This window comes from Vidua macroura, unplaced genomic scaffold, assembly GCF_024509145.1.
Source record: "Vidua macroura isolate BioBank_ID:100142 unplaced genomic scaffold, ASM2450914v1 whyUn_scaffold_212, whole genome shotgun sequence".
Taxonomy (NCBI): Eukaryota; Metazoa; Chordata; class Aves; order Passeriformes; family Viduidae; genus Vidua; species Vidua macroura.
In genome coordinates, this window is record NW_026530587.1 from 17208 (window position 1) to 39228 (window position 22021).

General features: G+C 57.5%; 1 protein-coding gene and 2 long non-coding RNA genes across 5 annotated transcripts; 1 reads left to right on the forward strand and 2 right to left on the reverse strand.

The window, feature by feature from the left end:
* Positions 1–1797: 1797 nt before the first annotated feature.
* LOC128802913 (integrin alpha-D-like) lies at positions 1798–18592 on the forward strand (the record flags this gene model as incomplete). The annotated part of the gene is made up of 11 exons (XM_053969463.1): positions 1798–1856; positions 4273–4380; positions 6115–6208; positions 7490–7554; positions 8654–8809; positions 10514–10644; positions 12339–12484; positions 14372–14525; positions 15704–15848; positions 16878–16951; positions 18389–18592. Coding segments are annotated over exons 1-11 (1314 nt in total), but the record flags the coding sequence as incomplete, so codon positions are not given.
* Positions 17004–18363, reverse strand: LOC128802916 (uncharacterized). 3 transcript variants are annotated; one of them, XR_008435604.1, is made up of 3 exons: positions 18268–18363; positions 17238–17559; positions 17004–17052 (listed from the first exon to the last, which is right to left on the reverse strand). It is a non-coding gene; the product is annotated as an uncharacterized LOC128802916 (long non-coding RNA). The 3 variants fall into 3 exon arrangements; XR_008435606.1 differs by having other exon boundaries at positions 17006–17023; positions 17228–17559; XR_008435605.1 differs by lacking the exon at positions 17004–17052 and having other exon boundaries at positions 17126–17372; positions 17411–17559.
* A 390-nt stretch (positions 18593–18982) lies between the features above and the next one.
* On the reverse strand, positions 18983–19259 carry LOC128802914 (uncharacterized). Its single transcript, XR_008435603.1, has 3 exons — positions 19242–19259; positions 19139–19209; positions 18983–19001 (listed from the first exon to the last, which is right to left on the reverse strand). It is a non-coding gene; the product is annotated as an uncharacterized LOC128802914 (long non-coding RNA).
* Positions 19260–22021: the final 2762 nt, after the last annotated feature.

Sequence of the window (22021 nt, forward strand, 5' to 3'; positions counted from 1 at the left end):
CACGGGGAGTGGACAGACGGACGCGGGGGACGGACGGACGCACGGACGGGCCCCATCCCCCACCCCCTTCCCCTTCCCCTTCCCCTCCCCCCCCGGCCGGAAGCGGCTCCTTCCTCTCCTCGCGCCCGTGACGTCACCGCCCCCCCCCGCGAGGGGGGGGGGGGGAGGGGCGGGACCCCACGTGACCCCCGAGCTTCCCCTCCCCCACCCCGCACCCCTCCCCCACCCCCCGCTTTTCTTAGGCCACGCCCCCTTTTTATTTTAATTTTTTAAATTTTTTTTTTTGTTTTTTTTCACCCCAAAATTTCCCTCCCCGCCCCTCCCCCATCCCCCCTTCCCGCCCCTCCCCCACCTTCCTGCCCCTCCCCCACCCCCCGCTTTTTTCCCGGCCACGCCCCCTTTTTATTTTAATTTTTTAAATTATTTTTTGTTTTTTTTTTCACCCCAAAATTTCCCCTTCCCGCCCCTCCCCCACCCCCCGCTTTTTTCCCGGCCACGCCCCCTTTTTATTTTAATTTTTTTAAATTAATTTTTTTGTTTTTTTCCCCCCCAAAATTTCCCCACCCGCCCCTCCCCCACCCCCCGCTTTTCTTAGGCCACGCCCCCTTTTTTATTTTAATTTTTTGGGGTTTTTTTCACCCCAAAATTTCCCCACCCGCCCCTCCCCCACCCCCCGCTTTTCTTAGGCCACGCCCCCTTTTATTTTAATTTTTTAAATTATTTTTTTGGGTTTTTTTCACCCCAAAATTCCCCACCCGCCCCTCCCCCACCCCCCGCTTTTCTTAGGCCACGCCCCCTTTTATTTTAATTTTTTAAATTATTTTTTTGGGTTTTTTTCACCCCAAAATTCCCCACCCGCCCCTCCCCCACCCCCCGCTTTTCTTAGGCCACGCCCCCTTTTTTATTTTAATTTTTGGGGTTTTTTTCACCCCAAAATTTCCCACCCGCCCCTCCCCAATTTATTTTTCCCTCCCCCCCTTTTTTTTTAATGAATTAATTTTATTTTTAATTAATTAATTTTATTTTAAATTAATTAATTTTTTTTTTTTTTTTAATTTTTCCGGGGTTTTTTTTCCCCCAAAAATTTTCTCACCCCGCCCCTCCCCCACCCGCCCCTCCCCAATTTTTTTTTCCCCGCCCCCTTTTTTTAAAATTAATTAATTTCATTTTTAATTAATTAATTTAATTTTTTTTTTAATTTTTCCGGGTTTTTCACCCCAAAATGTCCCTCCCCTCCCCCACCTTTCTGCCCCTCCCCCACCCCTTCCTGCCCCTCCCCCACCCCCCTCCCCAATTTTTTTTTAAATTAATTAATTAATTTAATTTTTAATTAATTAATTAATTTTTTAAAAAATTTTCCGGGTTTTTTCACCCCAAATTGCCTCGCCCCTCCCCCACCCCCCCTTCCCCTCCCCTCCCCCCCTTCCTGCCCCTCCCCCACCCCCCTCCCCAATTTTTTTTCCCCGCCCCCTTTTTCTTAAATTAATTAAATTTTTTTAATTAATTAATCAATTTTATTTTTTAATTTTTCCGGGTTTTTTCACCCCAAAATGCCCCTCCCCCACCCCCCCCTTCCCCGCCCCTCCCCCACCTTCCTGCCCCTCCCCCACCCCCCTCCCCAATTTTTTTTTCCCCGCCCCCTTTTTTTTTAAAATTAATTAATTCTTTTTAACTAATTTTTTTTTTTTTTAATTTTTCCGGGTTTTTTCACCCCAAAATGCCCCTCCCCCACCCCCCCTTCCCCGCCCCTCCCCCACCCCTTCCTGCCCCTCCCCCACCCCCCCCCGGTTCCGCTTTTTCGGGGCGCGGAGGAGCCGCGATGGCGCCGCGGGAGCTGCTGGCGCTGCTGGGCACAGGTGGGGGCACCTGGGCACACCTGGGCACACCTGGGCACACCCGAGTGGACACTCGGACACTCGGACAATGAGTGGACATTCGGACATTGGGTGGACACTCGGACATTGGGGTGGAGTGGACATTGGGGACCCCCCTGGACATTGGGGACCCCCCTGGACATTGGGAGTGGACACACCTGGGCACACCTGGGCACACCTGGGCACACCTGGGCACAGCTGGGCACACCTGGGCACACCTGGGTGGACACTCGGACACTCGGACAATGAGTGGACACTCGGACATTGGGGGTTGGGAGCCCCCCTGGACATTGGGAACCCCCTCGGACATTGGGAGTGGGCACACCTGGGCACACCTGGGCACACCTTGGCACACCTGGGCACACCTTGGCACACCTGGGCACACCTGGGCACACCTTGGCACACCTGGGCACACCTGGGCACACCTTGGCACACCTGGGCACACCTGGGCACACCTGAGTGGACACTCAGACACTCGGACAATGAGTGGACACTCGGACATTGGGGGTTGGGGACCCCCCTGGACATTGGGGCTGGACACACCTGGGCACACCTGGGCACACCTGGGCACACCTGGGCACAGCTGGACACTCGGACAATGAGTGGACACTCGGACATTGGGTGGACACTCGGACATTGGGGCGGAGTGGACATTGGGGACCCCCCTGGACATTGGGACTGGACACACCTGGACAGGTGGGGACACCTGGGCACACCTGGGTGGACACTCGGACACTCGGACACTCGGACATTCGGGCAATGAGTGGACACTCGGACATTGGGGGTTGGGAGCCCCCCTGGACATTGGGAACCCCCTCGGACATTGGGGCTGGGCACACCTGGGCACACCTGGGCACAGCTGGACACTCGGACAATGAGTGGACACTCGGACATTGAGTGGACACTCGGACATTGGGGTGGAGTGGACATTGGGGACCCCCCTGGACATTGGGGACCCCCCTGGACATTGGGAGTGGACACACCTGGGCACACCTGGGCACACCTGGGCACAGCTGGGCACACCTGGGCACACCTGGGTGGACACTCGGACACTCGGACACTCGGACATTCGGACAATGAGTGGACACTCGGACATTGGGGGTTGGGAGCCCCCCTGGACATTGGGAACCCCCTCGGACATTGGGGCTGGGGGCACCTGGGCACACCTGGGCACACCTGGACACTCGGACAATGAGTGGACACTCGGACATCGGGTGGACACTCAGACATCGGGGTGGAGTGGACATTGGGGACCCCTCTGGACATTGGGAGTGGACACACCTGGACACAGCTGGGGACACCTGGGCACTCGGACACTCGGACATTGGGGCGGAGTGGACAGCGGGACATTGGGGACCCCCCTGGACATTGGGACTGGGCACACCTGGGCACACCCGAGTGGACACTCGGACAATGAGTGGACACTCGGACATTGGGTGGACACTCGGACATTGGGGCGGAGTGGACATTGGTGACCCCCCTGGACATTGGGGCTGGACACACCTGGGCACAGCTGGGGACACCTGGGCACACCCGAGTGGACACTCGGACACTCGGACAATGAGTGGACACTCGGACATTGGGGTGGACAAATGGACATTGGGGTGGACAACTGGACATTGGGTTGTACAAATGGACATTGGGGTGGACAAATGGACATTGAGGTGGACAAATGGACATGGGGGTGGACAAATGGACACGGGGTGGACACTCGGACATTGGGGTGGACAAATGGACACTGGGGTGGACACTCGGACATGGGGTGGACAAATGGACATGGGGTGGACAAATGGACATTGGGGTGGTCAAATGGACACTCGGACATGGGGGTGGACAAATGGACATTGGGGTGGACAAATGGACATTGGGGTGGACACTCGGACATTGGAGTGGACAAATGGACATTGGGGTGGTCAAATGGACACTCGGACATGGGGGTGGACAAATGGACATTGGGGTGGACAAATAGACATGAGGTGGACAAATGGACACTGGGGTGGACAACTGGCCACTCGGACATGGGGGTGGACAAATGGACATTGGGGTGGACAAATGGACATTGAGTGGACAACTGGCCACTCGGACATGGGGGTGGACAAATGGACACTGGGGTGGACAAATGGACATTGGTGTGGACAAATGGACATGGGGTGGACACTCGGACATTGGGGTGGACAAATGGACATTGGGGTGGACACTCGGACATGGGGTGGACACTCGGACATGGGGGTGGACACTCGGACATTGGGTGGACACTCGGACATTGAGTGGACAAATGGACACTCGGACATGGGGGTGGACAAATGGACACTGGGGTGGACAACTGGCCACTCGGACATGGGGGTGGACACCTGGCCAGGTGTGGGCCCGTCCAGGTGTGACCCCGCCCCCCCCCCAGCCCTGCTCACCTGGGGGCTGGACCTGGAGACCCCCCAGGTGTTCCCGGGGACCCCCGGCAGCGGCTTCGGCGCCAGCGTGGCCCAGTTTGGAGCGGAGCCGGCGGATGGTAAAACTGGGAACCCCGAAATCACCCCAAACCACCCCAAAAACACCCCGAAAACACCCCAAAACCACCCGGAAAATGTTCCCAAAAAAACCCGAAATTACCCCGAAAATGTTCCCCAAAAAACCCCGAAATTACCCCGAAATTATCCCCAAAATCACCCCGAAATCACCCCCAAAATCACCCCAAAATCACCCCAAAAACACCCCGAAAACACCCCAAAAACACCCCAAAATCACCCGGAAAATGGTCCCAAAAAAACCCGAAATTACCGCGAAAATGTTCCCAAAAAACCCCGAAATTACCCCGAAATTATCCCCAAAATCACCCCAAAAATGCTCCAAAAACACCCCGAAATTACCCCAAAATTATCCAAAAATAACCCCGAAATTATCCCAAAATCACCCCGAAATCACCCCGAAATTATCCTAAATTTATCCCCAAAATCACCCCAAAAATGCTCCCCAAAAACCCCGAAATTACCCCAAAATTACCCCGAAATCACCCCGAAATCACCCCGAAAATGCTCCCAAAAAAAAACCCCAAAATCACCCCAAAATCACCCCAAAATCAACCCAAAATCAACCCAAAATCACCCCCAAATCATCCCAAAATCACCCCGAAATTATTCTAAATTTATCCCCAAAATCACCCCAAAAATGCTCCCAAAACACCCCGAAATTACCCCAAAATTATCAAAAAATAACCCCGAAATTATCCCCGAAATCACCCCGAAATTACCCCGAAATTATCCCCAAAATCACCCCGAAATTCTCCTAAATTTATCCCCCAAATCACCCCAAAAATGCTCCAAAGACACCCCGAAATTACCCCGAAATTATCCAAAAGTAACCCCAAAATCACCCCGAAATTACCCCGAAATTATCCAAAAGTAACCCCAAAATTATCCCCCAAATCACCCCGAAATCACCCCAAAAACACCCCGAAATCACCTCGAAATTATCCTAAATTTATCCCCCAAAATCACCCCAAAACCCCGAAATTACCCCAAAATTATCCCCAAAAATGGTCTAAAATCACCACAAAATCACCCCGAAATTATCCTAAATTTATCCCCAAAATCACCCCAAAAATGCTCCCAAAACACCCCGAAATTACCCCAAAATTATCCCCAAAATCACCCTAAAAACACCCCAAAATCACCCCAAAATCACCCCGAAAATGCTCCCAAAAAAAACCCCAAAATCACCCCAAAAATGCTCCCAAAAAACCCAAAATCACCCCGAAATTGCCCCAAAATTACCTCAAATTTTCCCCAAAATCCCCAAATTTCCCCAAATTTCCCCAAAATCCCCCAAATTCCCCCCAAAATCTCCCAAATTTCCCCAATTTTTCCCCAAATTCCCCCAAATTTCCCAAAAATTCTCCCAAATTCCCCCAAATTTTCCCCAAAAATCCCAAACCCCACCCCCAAATTCCCCCAAATTCCCCCAAATTTTCCCCCAAAATCCCCGAATTTTCCCCCAAAGTCCCCCTAATCCCCCCCAAAAATCCCCAAATTTCCCCCAAATTCCCCCAAATTCCCCCAAATTTTCCCCCAAAATCCCCGAATTTTCCCCAAAGTCCCCCTAATCCCCCCCAAAAATCCCCAAATTTCCCCCAAATTCCCCCAAATTTTCCCCAAAAATCTCCAATTTTTCCCCAAATTTTCCCAAATTTCCCCAAATTTTCCCAAACTTTTCCCAAAATTCCCAAATTTCCCGGAATTCCCGCCAGGCTCTTGGTTGGAGCCCCCCGGCCGGGAACGGCTCCGGAGCCGCCTTCGGCTGCGCCTTCGGCTCGGGAACGTGCCGGGAGCTGCGGGCGCCAGGTGAGACCCCTCCCCAAATTCCCGGGGGGATTCCCAGGTGAGACCCCTCCCCAAATTCGGGGGGACAGGTGAGACCCCTCCCCAAATTCGGGATTCCCCCAGGTGAGACCCCTCCCCAAATTTGGGATTCCCAGGTGAGACCCCTCCCCAAATTCGGGATTCCCCCAGGTGAGACCCTTCCCCAAATTTAGGAAGCACAGGTGAGACCCCTCCCCAAATTTGGGACCCCCAGGTGAGACCCCTCCCCAAATTCGGGACCCCCAGGTGAGACCCCTCCCCAAATTTAGGAAGCACAGGTGAGACCCCTCCCCAAATTTGGGATCCCCCAATGAGACCCCTCCCCAAATTCGGGATTCCCCCAGGTGAGACCCCTCCCCAAATGTGGGATTCCCCCAGGTGAGACCCCTCCCCAAATTTGGGATCCCCAGGTGAGACCCCTCCCCAAATCCGGGGGGATTCCCAGGTGAGACCCCTCCCCAAATTCGGGATCCCCAGGTGAGACCCCTCCCCAAATTCCGGGGAACCTCCCCACAGGTGAGACCCCTCTCCAAAATTGGGATCCCCACAGGTGAGACCCCTCCCCAAATTCCAGGGGACAGGTGAGACCCCTCCCAAAATTTGGGATCCCAGGTGAGACCCCCGCCCCAAATTTGGGATCCCCAGGTGAGACCCCTCCCCAAATTGGGACCCCCAGGTGAGACCCCTCCCCAAATTTGGGATCCCCCAATGAGACCCCTCCCCAAATATGAGATTCCCCCAGGTGAGACCCTTCCCCAAATTTAGGAAGCACAGGTGAGACCCCTCCCCAAATTCGGGATCCCCAGGTGAGACCCCTCCCCAAATTCCGGGGAACCCCCCCACAGGTGAGACCCCTCCCCAAATTTGGGACACCCCCAGGTGAGACCCTTCCCCAAATATGAGATTCCCCCAGGTGAGTCCCCTCCCCCAAATTCGGGACCCCCCAATGAGACCCCTCCCCAAATTCCGCGGGACAGGTGAGACCCCTCCCCAAATTCCGCGGGAAAGGTGAGACCCCTCCCCAAATTCCCGGGGGGATTCCCAGGTGAGACCCCTCCCCAAATTTGGGATTCCCAGGTGAGACCCCTCCCCAAATTCGGGATTCCCAGGTGAGACCCCTCCCCAAATTTGGGATTCCCAGGTGAGACCCCTCCCCAAATTTGGGATTCCCAGGTGAGACCCCTCCCCAAATTTGGGATTCCCAGGTGAGACCCCTCCCCAAATTCGGGACCCCCAGGTGAGACCCCTCCCCAAATTCCCCAGGGCCCCCCGGAGCCGTCTCCTCCGCGCTGGGGCTGGCGCTGGCGGCCGGAGAGGACTCGGCGCTGGTGAGACCCCCGAAATTCGGGATTTTTGGGAATTTTATCCCCAAAATTTGGGGGTTTTGGGGAGGTTTTGTCCCAAAATTTGGATTTTTTGGGAGATTTTGCCCCAAAATTTGGGGGTTTTTGGGAGGTTTTGTCCTAAAATTTGGTTTTGTTGGGAGGTTCCATCCCAAAATTTGAGGATTTTTGGATTGTTTAGGAGGTTTTGCCCCAAAATTTGGGTTTTTGGGGAGGTTTTGCCCCAAAATTTGGGTTTTTGGGAGGTTTTGCCCCAAAATTCGGGCTTTTCAGAGGTTCCTCCAAAAAAATTTGGGGGTTTTGGGATGTTTCATCCCAAAATTCGGGGGTTTTTGGGGATTTTCTCCCCAAAATTTGGGGTTTTTGGGCAGTTCCACCCCAAATTTGGGGTTTTAGGAGGTTCCACCCCAAAATTTGGGGTTTTAGGGGGTGTTACCCCAAAATTTGGGTTTTTTGGGAGGTTTTGCCCCAAAATTTGGGTTTTTCGGAGGTTCCACCCCAAAATTTGGGTTTTTGGGCGGTTCCACCACAAAATTTCCGTTTTTCGGAGGTTCCACCCCGAAATTTGGGTTTTTAGGAGGTTTTACCCCAAAATTTGGGTTTTTTGGAGGTTCCACCCAAAAATTTGGGTTTTTTGGAGGTTCCACCCAAAAATTTGGGGTTTTTGGATGTTCCACCACAAAATTTGTGTTTTTTGGAGGTTCCACCCCAAAATTTGGGTTTTTTGGTGGAGGTGGAACCCCAGATTTTCGTTCCGGCGGCGTTTTGCCCAAAATCGCCGTTTCTGAGGCGGAATCGGGGCCGGGCACCCCGAAATTTGGGTTTTTAGGAGGTTTCACCCCAAAATTCGACTTTTTAGGAGGTTCCACCACAAAATTTGGGTTTTTGGCAAGCTTCAGCCCAAAATTTCGGTTTTTTGGAGGTTCCACCCCAAAATTTGGGGTTCTTTGGGGCTTTTTAGGAGGTTTCAACCCAAAATTTGGGTTTTTTTGGAGGTTCCACCCCAAAATTTGGGTTTTTTGGTGGAGGTGGAACCCCAGATTTTCGTTCCGGTGGCGTTTTGCCCAAAATCGCCGTTTCTGAGGCGGAATCGGGGCCGGGGACCCCGAAATTTCCTCGTCCAGGTGTGCGGCCCCCATCGTCCCCCAGGTGTGCGGGGTCAACGTCCACCTCAACGGCTTCTGCGTCCAGCTGGACACCGCGCTCCGGCCGGTCCGGAGCCTCCCGGCCGCCTTCCCAGGTAGGGGATGACCAGTGGTCATCTGTGGTCATTCGTGTCCATGGACACTGACCACTGACCACCCAGTGGTCATCTGTGGTCATTCATGTCCATGGGCATTGAGTGGTGACCACCCATTGGTCATCTGCGGTCATTCATGTCCATGGACACTGACCACTGACCACCCAATGGTCATCTTGGGTCATTCATGTCCATGGACACTGACCGTTGACCACCCAGTGGTCATCTGCGGTCATTCATGTCCATGGACACTGACCACTGACCACCCAATGGTCATCTGTGGTCACTCATGTCCATGGACACTGACCGTTGACCACCCAGTGGTCATCTTGGGTCATCGGCCCCATGGACATTGACCATTGACCACCCAGTGGTCATCTTGGGTCATTCATGTCCATGGACATTGACCGTTGACCACCCAGTGGTCATCTGTGGTCATCGGCCCCATGGACATTGAGTGGTGACCACCCAGTGGTCATCTTGGGTCATTCATGTCCATGGACACTGACCGTTGACCACCCAGTGGTCATCTGTGGTCATTCATGTCCATGGGCATTGAGTGGTGACCACCCAGTGGTCATCTGTGGTCATTCATGTCCATGGGCATTGAGTGGTGACCACCCAGTGGTCATCTGTGGTCATTCATGTCCATGGACATTGACCACTGACCACCCAATGGTCATCTGCGGTCATTCATGTCCATGGACACTGACCACTGACCACCCAGTGGTCATCTTGGGTCATTCATCTCCATGGACATTGACCGTTGACCACCCAGTGGTCATCTTGGGTCATTCATCTCCATGGACACTGACCACTGACCACCCAGTGGTCATCTTGGGTCATTCATCTCCATGGACACTGACCACTGACCACCCAGTGGTCATCTTGGCTTTGTGTGCGACATCGAGGAGGTAGAACCCCAAAATTGTTTTTTTTCACCCAAAATCAACGTTTTCATTGTTCTGAGTGAGGTAGAACCCCAAAAATTGGGTTTTTTTTCACCCAAAATCAACGTTCTCATTGTTCTGGGTGAGGTAGAACCCCAAAAATTGTTTTTTTTCACCCAAAATCCATGTTTTCGTTGATATGGAGAAGGTAGAACCCCGAAAATTGCTTTTTTTGGAGGTTCCACCCCAAAATCAACATTTTTATTGATATCTAGGTGGTAGAACCCCAAAATTTGCTTTTTTTTACCCAAAATCCACATTTTTGCTGATCTGGACGAGGGTAGAACCCCAAAAATTGGGTTTTTTCACCCAACATCCACGTTTTCGTTGATATGGAGAAGGTAGAACCCCAAAAATTGGGTTTTTTTTCACCCAAAATCAACGTTCTCGTTGTTCTGGGTGAGGTAGAACCCCAAAAATTGTTTTTTTCACCCAAAATCCATGTTTTCGTTGATATGGAGAAGGTAGAACCCTGAAAATTGCTTTTTTTGGAGGTTCCACCCCAAAATCAACATTTTTATTGATATCAAGGTGGTAGAACCCCAAAAATTGTTTTTTTTTACCCAAAATCCACATTTTTGTTGACCTGGAGATGGTAGAACCCCAAAAATCGCTTTTTTCTGGACCTTTCTCCCCAAAACCGAGCTTTCTCTCGCCCCACCCCAAAAAACCCCCTCGCGTCCCTCCCGTCCGGCCTGGCCGCGGTCACTCGGGGGCCGCGGTCACTCGGGGGCCGCGGTCACTCCGTCCGCAGCGTGTCCGAAGCCCTCGATGGACATCGCCTTCCTGATGGACGGCTCGGGCAGCATCGCCCAGCACGACTTCCAGACCATGAAGACCTTCATCGCCGAGGTGATGCGGCGCTTCCGGGACGACGACGCGCAGGTGAGCGCTCACCTGGCCCAGGTGAGGGACACACCCCCCCCCACCCCGGTGGTCAGCGGTCAAGGGGCGGTGGGACGGAGCGGCGAGCTCGCGGTGGTCATTTGGTCATCTTGGGTCATCGGCGCCATGGACATTGACCGTTGACCACCCAATGGTCATCTTGGGTCATTTGTGTCCATGGACATTGACCGTTGACCACCCATTGGTCATCTTGGGTCATCGGCGCCATGGACATTGACCGGTGACCACCCATTGGTCATCTTGGGTCATTTGTGTCCATGGACATTGACCGTTGACCATCCATTGGTCATCTTGGGTCATTCATGTCCATGGATACTGACCACTGACCACCCAGTGGTCATCTTGGGTCATCGGCGCCATGGACATTGACCACTGACCACTCATTGGTCATCTTGGGTCATCGGCACGATGGACATTGACCGTTGACCACCCATTGGTCATCTTGGGTCATTTGTGTCCATGGACATTGACCGTTGACCACCCATTGGTCATCTTGGGTCATCGGCGCCATGGACATTGAGTGGTGACCACCCAGTGGTCATCTTGGGTCATCGGCACCATGGACATTGACCGTTGACCACCCAGTGGTCATCTTGGGTCATTCATGTCCATGGACATTGAGTGGTGACCACCCAGTGGTCATTGGGTGGTCATCGGCTCCATGGACATTGAGTGGTGACCACTCAATGACCATTGGTGGTCATTGAGCTTGAGCGGTGACCACCCGGTGGTCATTTGGTCATCTTGGGTCATCGGCGCCATGGACATTGACCGTTGACCACCCAGTGGTCATCTTGGGTCATTCATGTCCATGGACACTGACCGTTGACCACCCAGTGGTCATCTTGGGTCATCGGCGCCATGGACATTGAGTGGTGACCACCCAGTGGTCATCTTGGGTCATTCATGTCCATGGACACTGACCGTTGACCACCCAGTGGTCATCTTGGGTCATCGGCACCATGGACACTGACCGTTGACCACCCAGTGGTCATCTGTGGTCATCGGCTCCATGGACATTGAGTGGTGAACCCTCAATGAGCGTTGGTGGTCATTGAGGTTGAGCGGTGACCACCCGGTGGTCATTTGGTCATCTTGGGTCATTCATATCCATGGACATTGACCACTGACCACCCAGTGGTCATCTTGGGTCATCGGCTCCATGGACATTGACCATTGACCACCCAGTGGTCATCTTGGGTCATTCATGTCCATGGATACTGACCGTTGACCACCCAGTGGTCATCTTGGGTCATCGGCGCCATGGACATTGACCGTTGACCACCCAGTGGTCATCTTGGGTCATTCATGTCCATGGACACTGACCAGTGACCACCCAATGACCATTGGTCATCTTGGGTCATTCATGTCCATGGACACTGACCGCTGACCACCCAATGACCAGTGGTCATCTTGGGACATCGGCTCCATGGACACTGACCACTGACCACCCAGTGGTCATCTTGGGTCATCGGCTCCATGGACACTGACCATTGACCACCCAGTGGTCACCTTGGGTCACTCATGTCCATGGACACTGACCGTTGACCACCCATTGGTCATCTTGGGTCATTCATCCCGTTGACCTTGCGCACTGACCGCCAGCAGCCGTTGGTCATCGGGGGCGGTCTGGAGCGGCCATTCCGGTGGTCACTCATTGTCCATCTGTCCAGTTCTCCCTCACCCAGTTCTCCCACACCATCCAAGACCACTTTGACTTCAAGACCTTCCGGAAGTTTCCGGACCCCGCGCGGCTCCTGCGGAACGTCCGGCAGCTCACCGGCGCCACCTACACGGCCACGGCCATCCAGAGCGTCCTGTGAGTGACCGTTGACCGCTGACCCTGCTGACCACTGACCCTGCTGACCACTGACCGCTGACCCTGCTGACCGTTGACCGCTGACCCTGCTGACCACTGACCGCTGACCGCTGACCCCGCTGACCACTGACCGCTGACTGCTGACCCTGCTGACCGCTGACCCCGCTGACCGCTGACCCCGCTGACCGCTGACCGCTGACCCCGCTGACCGCTGACCCCGCTGACCGCTGACCGCTGACCCCGCTGACCACTGACTGCTGACCCCGCTGACCACTGACCCTGCTGACCACTGACCGCTGACCGCTGACCCTGCTGACCCCGATGACCCCACTGACCACTGACCCTGCTGACCACTGACCGCTGACCGCTGACCCTGCTGACCCTGCTGACCATTGACCCTGCTGACCGCTGACCCCACTGACCACTGACCCCACTGACCACTCCCCTGGCCATGTCCAACCCCCGCTGACACTGACCGCTCCCCCGGCCGTGTCTGGCCCCACTGACCACTGACCACTCCCCTGGCCACATCCAACCCCTGCTGACCACTCCCCTGGCTGTGTCCAGCCCCACTGACCACTGACCACTCCCCTGGCCGTGTCCAGCCCTGCTGACCACTGACCGCTCCCCTGGCCACATCCAACCCCCACTGACCACTCCCCCGGCCGTGTCTGGCTGCGCTGACCACTGACCGCTCCCCCGGCCGTGTCCGGCCGCGCTGACCACTGACCGCTCCCCTGGCTGTGTCTGGCCGCGCTGACCATTCCCCCGGCCGTGTCCAGCCCCACTGACCGCTCCCCCAGCCATGTCCAGCCCCACTGACCACTGACCACTGACCGCTCCCCTGGCCACATCCAACCCCTGCTGACCACTCCCCCGGCCATGTCCAGCCCCACTGACCACTGACCGCTGACCGCTGACCCCGCTGACCTCTGACCCTGCTGACTGCTGACCCTGCTGACCACTGACCGCTCCCCCGGCTGTGTCTGGCCGTGCTGACCATTTCCCTGGCCATGTCCAGCCCCAGTGACCACTGACCACTCCCCTGGCCACATCCAACCCCTGCTGACCACTCCCCCGGCCATGTCCGGCCGCGCTGACCACTGACCACTCCCTTGGCCACATCTGGCCACCACTGACCGCTCCCCCGGCCGTGTCCGGCCGCGCTGACCACTGACCACTCCCCTGGCCACATCCAACCCCTGCTGACCGCTCCCCTGGCCGTGTCTGGCCGCGCTGACCACTGACCGCTCCCCCGGCCGTGTCCGGCCGCGCTGACCACTGACCACTCCCCTGGCCGTGTCCAGCCCTGCTGACCACTGACCACTCCCCTGGCCACATCTGGCCACCACTGACCGCTCCCCTGGCCGTGTCCGGCCGCGCTGACCACTGACCGCTCCCCCGGCCGTGTCCGGCCGCGCTGACCACTGACCACTCCCTTGGCCACATCTGGCCACCACTGACCGCTCCCCCGGCCGTGTCCGGCCGCGCTGACCACTGACCACTCCCCTGGCCACATCCAACCCCTGCTGACCGCTCCCCTGGCCGTGTCTGGCCGCGCTGACCACTGACCGCTCCCCCGGCCGTGTCCGGCCGCGCTGACCACTGACCACTCCCCTGGCCGTGTCCAGCCCTGCTGACCACTGACCACTCCCCTGGCCACATCTGGCCACCACTGACCGCTCCCCCGGCCGTGTCCAGCCGTGCTGACCACTGACCACTCCCCTGGCCACATCTGGCCACCACTGACTGCTCCCCCGGCCGTATCTGGCCGTGCTGACCACTGACCGCTGACCGCTGACCCCGCTGACCTCTGACCCTGCTGACTGCTGACCCTGCTGACCACTGACCGCTCCCCCGGCCGTGTCCGGCCGCGCTGACCGTCAGGCAGAAGATGTTCGTGGCCGGGCGCGGCGCTCGGGCCGGCGCGCGGCGCATCCTGATCGTGGTGACCGACGGCGAGCGCTTCGGCGACCCCCTGGACTACCCGGACGTGCTGCCGCTGGCCGAAGCCATGGCGGTCACTCGCTACGCCATCGGGGTGAGCCGGCGGTCAGCGGGGCCCTGGGGGCCGGCCGGCGCTCCTGGCCACCTGTCTGTCCACCTGTCCCACCTGGCCACCTGTCTGTCCACCTGTCCCACCTGTCCACCTGTCTGTCCATCTGTCCAGCTGTCCAGCTGTCACCTGTCCACCATGTCCACCTGTCTGTCCACCTGTCCACCTGTCCATCTGTCCAGCTGTCCACCTGTCCGCATGTCCGGCCATCTGTCCATCTGTCCACCTGTCCATCTGTCCATCTGTCCACCTGTCCATCTGTTCACCTGTCCACCTCTCCGGCCATCTGTCCACCTGTCCATCTGTCCACCTGTCCATCTGTCCAGCTGTCCAGCTGTCCAGCTGTCCACATGTCCGCCTGTCCATCTGTCCACATGTCCACCTGTCCATCTGTCCCACCTGTCCACCTCTCCAGCCATCTGTCCACCTGTCCATCTGTCCATCTGTCCACATGTCCTGCTGTCCAGCTGTCCAGCTGTCCACGTGTCCGGCCATCTGTCCGCATGTCCACCTGTCCATCTGTCCACCTGTCCACATGTCTGTCCACCTGTCCATCTGTCCATCTGTCCACATGTCCGGCCATCTGTCCATCCATCTGTCCACCTCTCCATCTGTCCACATGTTCACCTGTCCATCTGTCCCACCTGTCCACCTGTCCATCCATCAATGTCCATCCATCCATCTTCATCTCACCTGTCCGTGCCCACCTGTCCATCTCCATGCTCACCTGACCACTCCCCCTCACCTGTCCATTCCCCCTCACCTGTCCACTCCCCCTCACCTGTCCATTCCCTCTCACCTGTCCATCTCTATCTCACCTGTCCACCTGTCCATCCATCAATGTCCATCCATCCATCCATGCCCCCTCACCTGTCCATTCCCCCTCACCTGTCCATTCCCCCTCACCTGTCCACGCCCCCTCACCTGTCCACTCCCCCTCACCTGTCCATTCCCTCTCACCTGTCCACTCCCCCTCACCTGTCCATTCCCCCTCACCTGTCCACACCCATCACCTGTCCACGCCCCCTCATCTGTCCATGCCCACCTGTCCATCCATTCCCCCTCACCTGTCCACACCCATCACCTGTCCACGCCCCCTCACTGTCCACGCCCCCTCACCTGTCCATTCCCCCTCACCTGTCCACGCCCCCTCACCTGGGCAGGTGGGCAGCGCGTTCGCGCGGCCGGAGGCGCAGCGGGAGCTGCAGGTGATCTCCTCGGGCCCCGCCCACCTGTTCCGCGTCGACAACTTCGAGGCGCTGAGCGGCATCCAGAGCCAGCTGCGCCAGAAGATCTTCGCCATCGAGGGTACCTGCGCACCTGGGCACACCTGGGCACACCTGGGCGCACCTGGGCACACCTGGGGGCACCTGGGCAGGGTTGGGAACTCACCTGGGCACACCTGGGCACACCTGGGGGCACCTGGGCACAGCTGGGCGCACCTGGGGTCACACCTGGGCACGCCTGGGCACACCTGAGATACACCTGGGGGCACCTGGGCACACCTGGGCACACCTGGGCACAGCTGGGCAGGGTTGGGAACTCACCTGGGCACACCTGAGATACACCTGGGCACACCTGGGGGCACCTGGGGGCACCTGGGTGCACCTGAGATACACCTGGGGGCACCTGGGCACAGCTGGGCGCACCTGGGAACACCTGGGGGATACCTGGGCACACCTGGGCACACCTGGGCACACCTGGGCAGGGTTGGGAACTCACCTGGGCACACCTGGGGGATACCTGGGGGCACCTCGGCACAGCTGGGCAGGGTTGGGAACTCACCTGGGCACACCTGGGGACAGCTGGGGGCACCTGGGCACACCTGAGATACACCTGGGCACACCTGGGCACACCTGGGGGCACCTGGGCACACCTGGGGGATACCTGGGGGCACCTGGGCACACCTGGGCACACCTGGGCACACCTGGGCGCACCTGGGGGCACCTGGGCAGGGTTGGGAACTCACCTGGGCACACCTGGGCGCACCTGGGCACACCTGGGGGCACCTGCGCACACCTGGGGGCACCTGGGGGCACCTGGGACACACCTGAGATACACCTGAGATACACCTGGGGGCACCTGGGGGCACCTGGGGGCACCTGGGGGATACCTGGGGGATACCTGGGGGATACCTGGGGGCACCTGCGCACACCTGGGCGCAGCTGGGGGCACCTGGGCACACCTGAGATACACCTGGGGGCACCTGGGAACACCTGGGCAGGGTTGGGAACTCACCTGGGCACACCTGGGGGGTACCTGGGGATATTTTGGGCACACCTGGGCACACCTGGGGTCACACCTCGGCGGTGCCCGCTCACCTGGCCCCGCCCCCAGGCACAAGCCCCGCCCACAGCAGCTCCTTCCAGCTGGAGATGGCGCAGGAGGGGTTCAGCGCAACGGTCAGCGCGGTGAGTGACCACTGAGTGACCACTGAGTGACCACTGAGTGACCACTGAGTGACCCCTGAGTGACCACTGACCCTGAGTGACCCCTGAGTGACCACTGACCCCTGAGTGACCACTGAGTGACCACTGAGTGACCACTGACCAGTGAGTGACCAGTGACCACTGAGTGACCACTGAGTGACCACTGAGTGACCACTGACCCTGAGTGACCACTGAGTGACCGCTGAGTGACCACTGACCACTGAGTGACCACTGAGTGACCACTGAGTGACCACTGACCCTGAGTGACCGCTGAGTGACCACTGACCACTGAGTGACCACTGAGTGACCACTGACCACTGAGTGACCCCTGAGTGACCACTGACCAGTGAGTGACCAGTGACCACTGAGTGACCACTGAGTGACCACTGAGTGACCACTGACCCTGAGTGACCACTGAGTGACCAGTGACCAGTGAGTGACCCTGAGTGACCACTGAGTGACCACTGAGTGACCACTGACCCCTGAGTGACCACTGAGTGACCACTGACCACTGAGTGACCACTGAGTTGCCCCTGAGTGACCACTGACCACTGAGTGACCACTGACCCTGAGTGACCACTGAGTGACCACTGAGTGACCGCTGACCGCTGAGTGACCCCTGAGTGACCACTGACCCCTGAGTGACCCCTGAGTGACCACTGACCGCTGAGTGACCACTGAGTGACCACTGACCGCTGAGTGACCACTGAGTGACCCCTGACCCCTGAGTGACCACTGAACACTGAGTGACCGCTGAGTGACCACTGACCGCTGAGTGACCCCTGAGTGACCACTGAGTGACCACTGACCCCTGAGTGACCACTGAGTGACCACTGACCAGTGAGTGACCAGTGACCAGTGAGTGACCACTGAGTGACAACTGACCACTGAGTGACCACTGAGTTACCCCTGAGTGACCACTGACCCCTGAATGACCACTGACCGCTGAGTGACCCCTGAGTGACCCCGAGTGACCCCTGAGTGACCGCTGACCACTCAGTGACAACTGACCACTGAGTGACCACTGAGTGACCACTGAGTGACCGCTGAGTGACCACTGACCCCTGAATGACCACTGACCGCTGAGTGACCCCTGAGTGACCCCTGAGTGACCACTGACCCCTGAATGACCACTGACCGCTGAGTGACCCCTGAGTGACCCCTGAGTGACCGCTGACCCCTGAGTGACCACTGAGTGACCACTGAGTGACCGCTGAGTGACCCCTGAGTGACCCCTGAGTGACTGCTGAGTGACCCCTGAGTGACCCCTGAGTGACCACTGACCCCTGAGTGACCACTGAGTGACCCCTGAGTGACCCCTGAGTGACCCCTGAGTGACCACTGACCCCTGAGTGACCCCTGAGTGACCCCTGAGTGACCACTGACCGCTGAGTGACCGCTGACCGCTGTGTCCGGCAGGCCGGGCCTGTCCTGGGCGCCGTCGGTGCCTTCGGTTGGGCCGGGGGCGCCTTCGCCTACGGGGGAGGGGCGCGCACCTTCCTCAACGGCTCCGGAGCGCACCTGGGCACACCTGGGCAGCACCTGGGCACACCTGGAGAGCACCTGGGCACACCTGGGCAGCACCTGGGCACACCTGGAGAACACCTGGGCACACCTGGAGAGCACCTGGGCACACCTGGGCAGCACCTGGGCACACCTGGAGAGCACCTGGGCACACCTGGAGCACCCCTGGGCACACCTGGAGAGCACCTGGGCACACCTGGAGAGCACCTGGGCACACCTGGAGAGCACCTGGGCACACCTGGGCAGCACCTGGGCACACCTGGAGAGCACCTGGGCAACGCTGAGGATGCCAGAGATGCTTACCTGGGTAAGGGAGGCACACCTGGCCACACCGGGGCACACCTGGGCGCACCTGGAGAGCACCTGGGAACACCTGGCCACACCGGGGCACACCTGGGCGCACCTGGGACACACCTGGGACACACCTGGGCGCACCTGGAGAGCACCTTGGCACACCTGGGCACACCTGGGCACACCTGGGGAACACCTGGGGAACACCTGGGCACACCTGGGACACACCTGGGCGCACCTGGAGAGCACCTTGGCACACCTGGGCACACCTGGGACACACCTGGGGAACACCTGGGCACACCTGGGCGCACCTGGGCACACCTGTGACACACCTGGAGAGCACCTGGAGAACACCTGGGCACACCTTGGCACACCTGGGCACACCTGGGCAACACCTGGGCGCACCTGGGCGCACCTGTGCACACCTGGAGAGCACCTGGGCGCACCTGGGACACACCTGGGCACACCTGGGCGCACCTGGGAACTCACCTGGGACACCTGGGCGCACCTGGGACACACCTGGGACACACCTGGGCGCACCTGGGCACATCTGGGCACACCTGGGACACACCTGGGCACGGGGGTGGGGTCACCTGGGCAGGGAAAGTTCACACCTGGGCAGGGAAATTTACCTGAAATGCCCCCCAAAAAATTCACCTGAAATCCCCAAAATTCACCGGAAACCCCCCAAAATTTCACCTGAAACCCCCAAAAATTCACCTGAAATCCCCAAAATTCACCTGAAAACCCCAAAATTCACCTGAAACCCCCAAAAATTCACCTGAAATCCCCAAAATTCACCTGAAATCCCCCAAAATTCACACCTGGGCAGTGGAATTTACCTGAAATCCCCAAAAATTCAACTGAAATCCCCAAAATTTACCTGAAATCCCCAAAAATTTACCTGAAACCCCCAAAATTTACCTGAAATCCCCAAAATTCACCTGAAAATCCCCAAAAATTTACCTGAAATCCCCAAAATTTACCTGAAATCCCCAAAATTCACCTGAAATCTCCAAAAATTTACCTGAAATCCCCAAAAATTCACCTGAAATCCCCAAAATTTACCTGAAACCCCCAAAATTCACCTGAAGTCCCCAAAAATTCACCTGAAAATCCCCCAAAATTCACACCTGGGCATACAAATTTACCTGAAATCCTCGAAATTCACCTGAAATCCCCAAAAATTCACCTGAAATCCCCAAAATTTACCGGAAATCCCCAAAATTCACCTGAAATCTCCAAAAATTTACCTGAAATCCCCAAAAATTCAACTGAAATCCCCCTAAATTTACCTGAAAATCCCCCAAAATTCACACCTGGGCAGTGGAATTTACCTGAAATCCCCAAAATTCACCTGAAATCCCCAAAAATTTACCTGAAACCCCCAAAATTTACCTGAAATCCCCAAAATTCACCTGAAAATCCCCAAAAATTTACCTGAAATCCCCAAAATTTACCTGAAATCCCCAAAATTCACCTGAAAATCCCCAAAAATTTACCGGAAATCCCCAAAATTCACCTGAAATCTCCAAAAATTTACCTGAAATCCCCAAAAATTCAACTGAAATCCCCAAAATTTACCTGAAATCCCCCTAAATTTACCTGAAAATCCCCCAAAATTCACACCTGGGCAGTGGAATTTACCTGAAATCCCCAAAATTCACCTGAAATCCCCAAAAATTCACCTGAAATCCCCAAAAATTCCCCTGAAAATCCCCAAAATCCACACCTGGGCTCACCTGGGCTCACCTGGGCTCACCTGGGCTCACCTGGCGCAGGTTACTCGGCCACGCCCCTGGCGCTGGGCGGCTCCTGGGCGCTGGCGCTGGGCGCGCCCAGGTTCGCTCACCTGGGCAGGGTCCTGCTGCTGCGGCCCGGCGACACCTGGACGGTGCTGGCCCACGCCACGGGGACACAGGTGAGTGACACACCTGGACAGGTGAGGGGGTCACACCTGGACAGGTGAGGGGGTCACACCTGGACGGTGCTGGCCCACGCCACGGGGACACAGGTGAGGTCACACCTGGACAGGTGAGGTCACACCTGGGGTGTCACACCTGGACAGGTGAGGGGGGAGGGGACACACCTGGACAGGTGAGGGGGTCACACCTGGACGGTGCTGGCCCACGCCACGGGGACACAGGTGAGGTCACACCTGGACAGGTGTGGGGGACACACCTGGGGGGACACACCTGGACAGATGAGGGGGACACACCTGGACAGGTGAGGTCACACCTGGGGGGTCACACCTGGGACAGGTGAGGTCACCTGGGGGTCACACCTGGACGGTGCTGGCCCACACCACGGGGACACAGGTGAGTGACACACCTGGACAGGTGAGGGGGATACACCTGGACAGGTGAGGTCACACCTGGGGGGGGTCACACCTGGACAGGTGAGGTCACACCTGGGACAGGTGAGGGGGGAAGGGACACACCTGGACAGGTGAGGGGGGAGGGGACACACCTGGACAGGTGAGGTCACACACCTGGGGGGGGTCACACCTGGACAGGTGAGGGGGACACACGTGGGGGTCACACCTGGGGGGGTCTCACCTGTCTCACCTGTCAGGTCTCACCTGGGGGGTCTCACCTGTCTCACCTGTCAGGTCTCACCTGTCAGGTCTCACCTGGGGGGTCTCACCTGTCTCACCTGCCAGGTCTCACCTGTCTCACCTGCCAGGTCTCACCTGTCTCACCTGGGGGGTCTCACCTGTCAGGTCTCACCTGTCAGATCTCACCTGTCTCACCTGTCAGGTCTCACCTGTCTCACCTGTCTCACCTGTCTCACCTGTCAGGTCTCACCTGTCAGGTCTCACCTGTCAGGTCTCACCTGGGGGGTCTCACCTGTCTCACCTGTCAGGTCTCACCTGTCAGGTCTCACCTGGGGGGTCTCACCTGTCTCACCTGTCAGGTCTCACCTGTCAGGTCTCACCTGGGGGGTCTCACCTGTCTCACCTGGGGGGGTCTCACCTGTCTCACCTGCCAGGTCTCACCTGTCTCTCCCCCTCCCCAGGTGGGCTCCTATTTCGGGGCGTCGCTCCTGGCGCTGGAGCCCTGCCCAGGTGAGCCCCGCCCCGCGGCAGGTGAGCCCCGCCCCGCGGCAGGTGAGCCCCGCCCCCCGGCAGGTGAGCCCCGCCCCCCGGCAGGTGAGCCCCAGGTGCGGCTCCTGGTGGGGGCGCCGCTGTTCTACGGCGAGGGCAGCGGCGGCCGCGTGCACCTGTGCGAGCTGCAG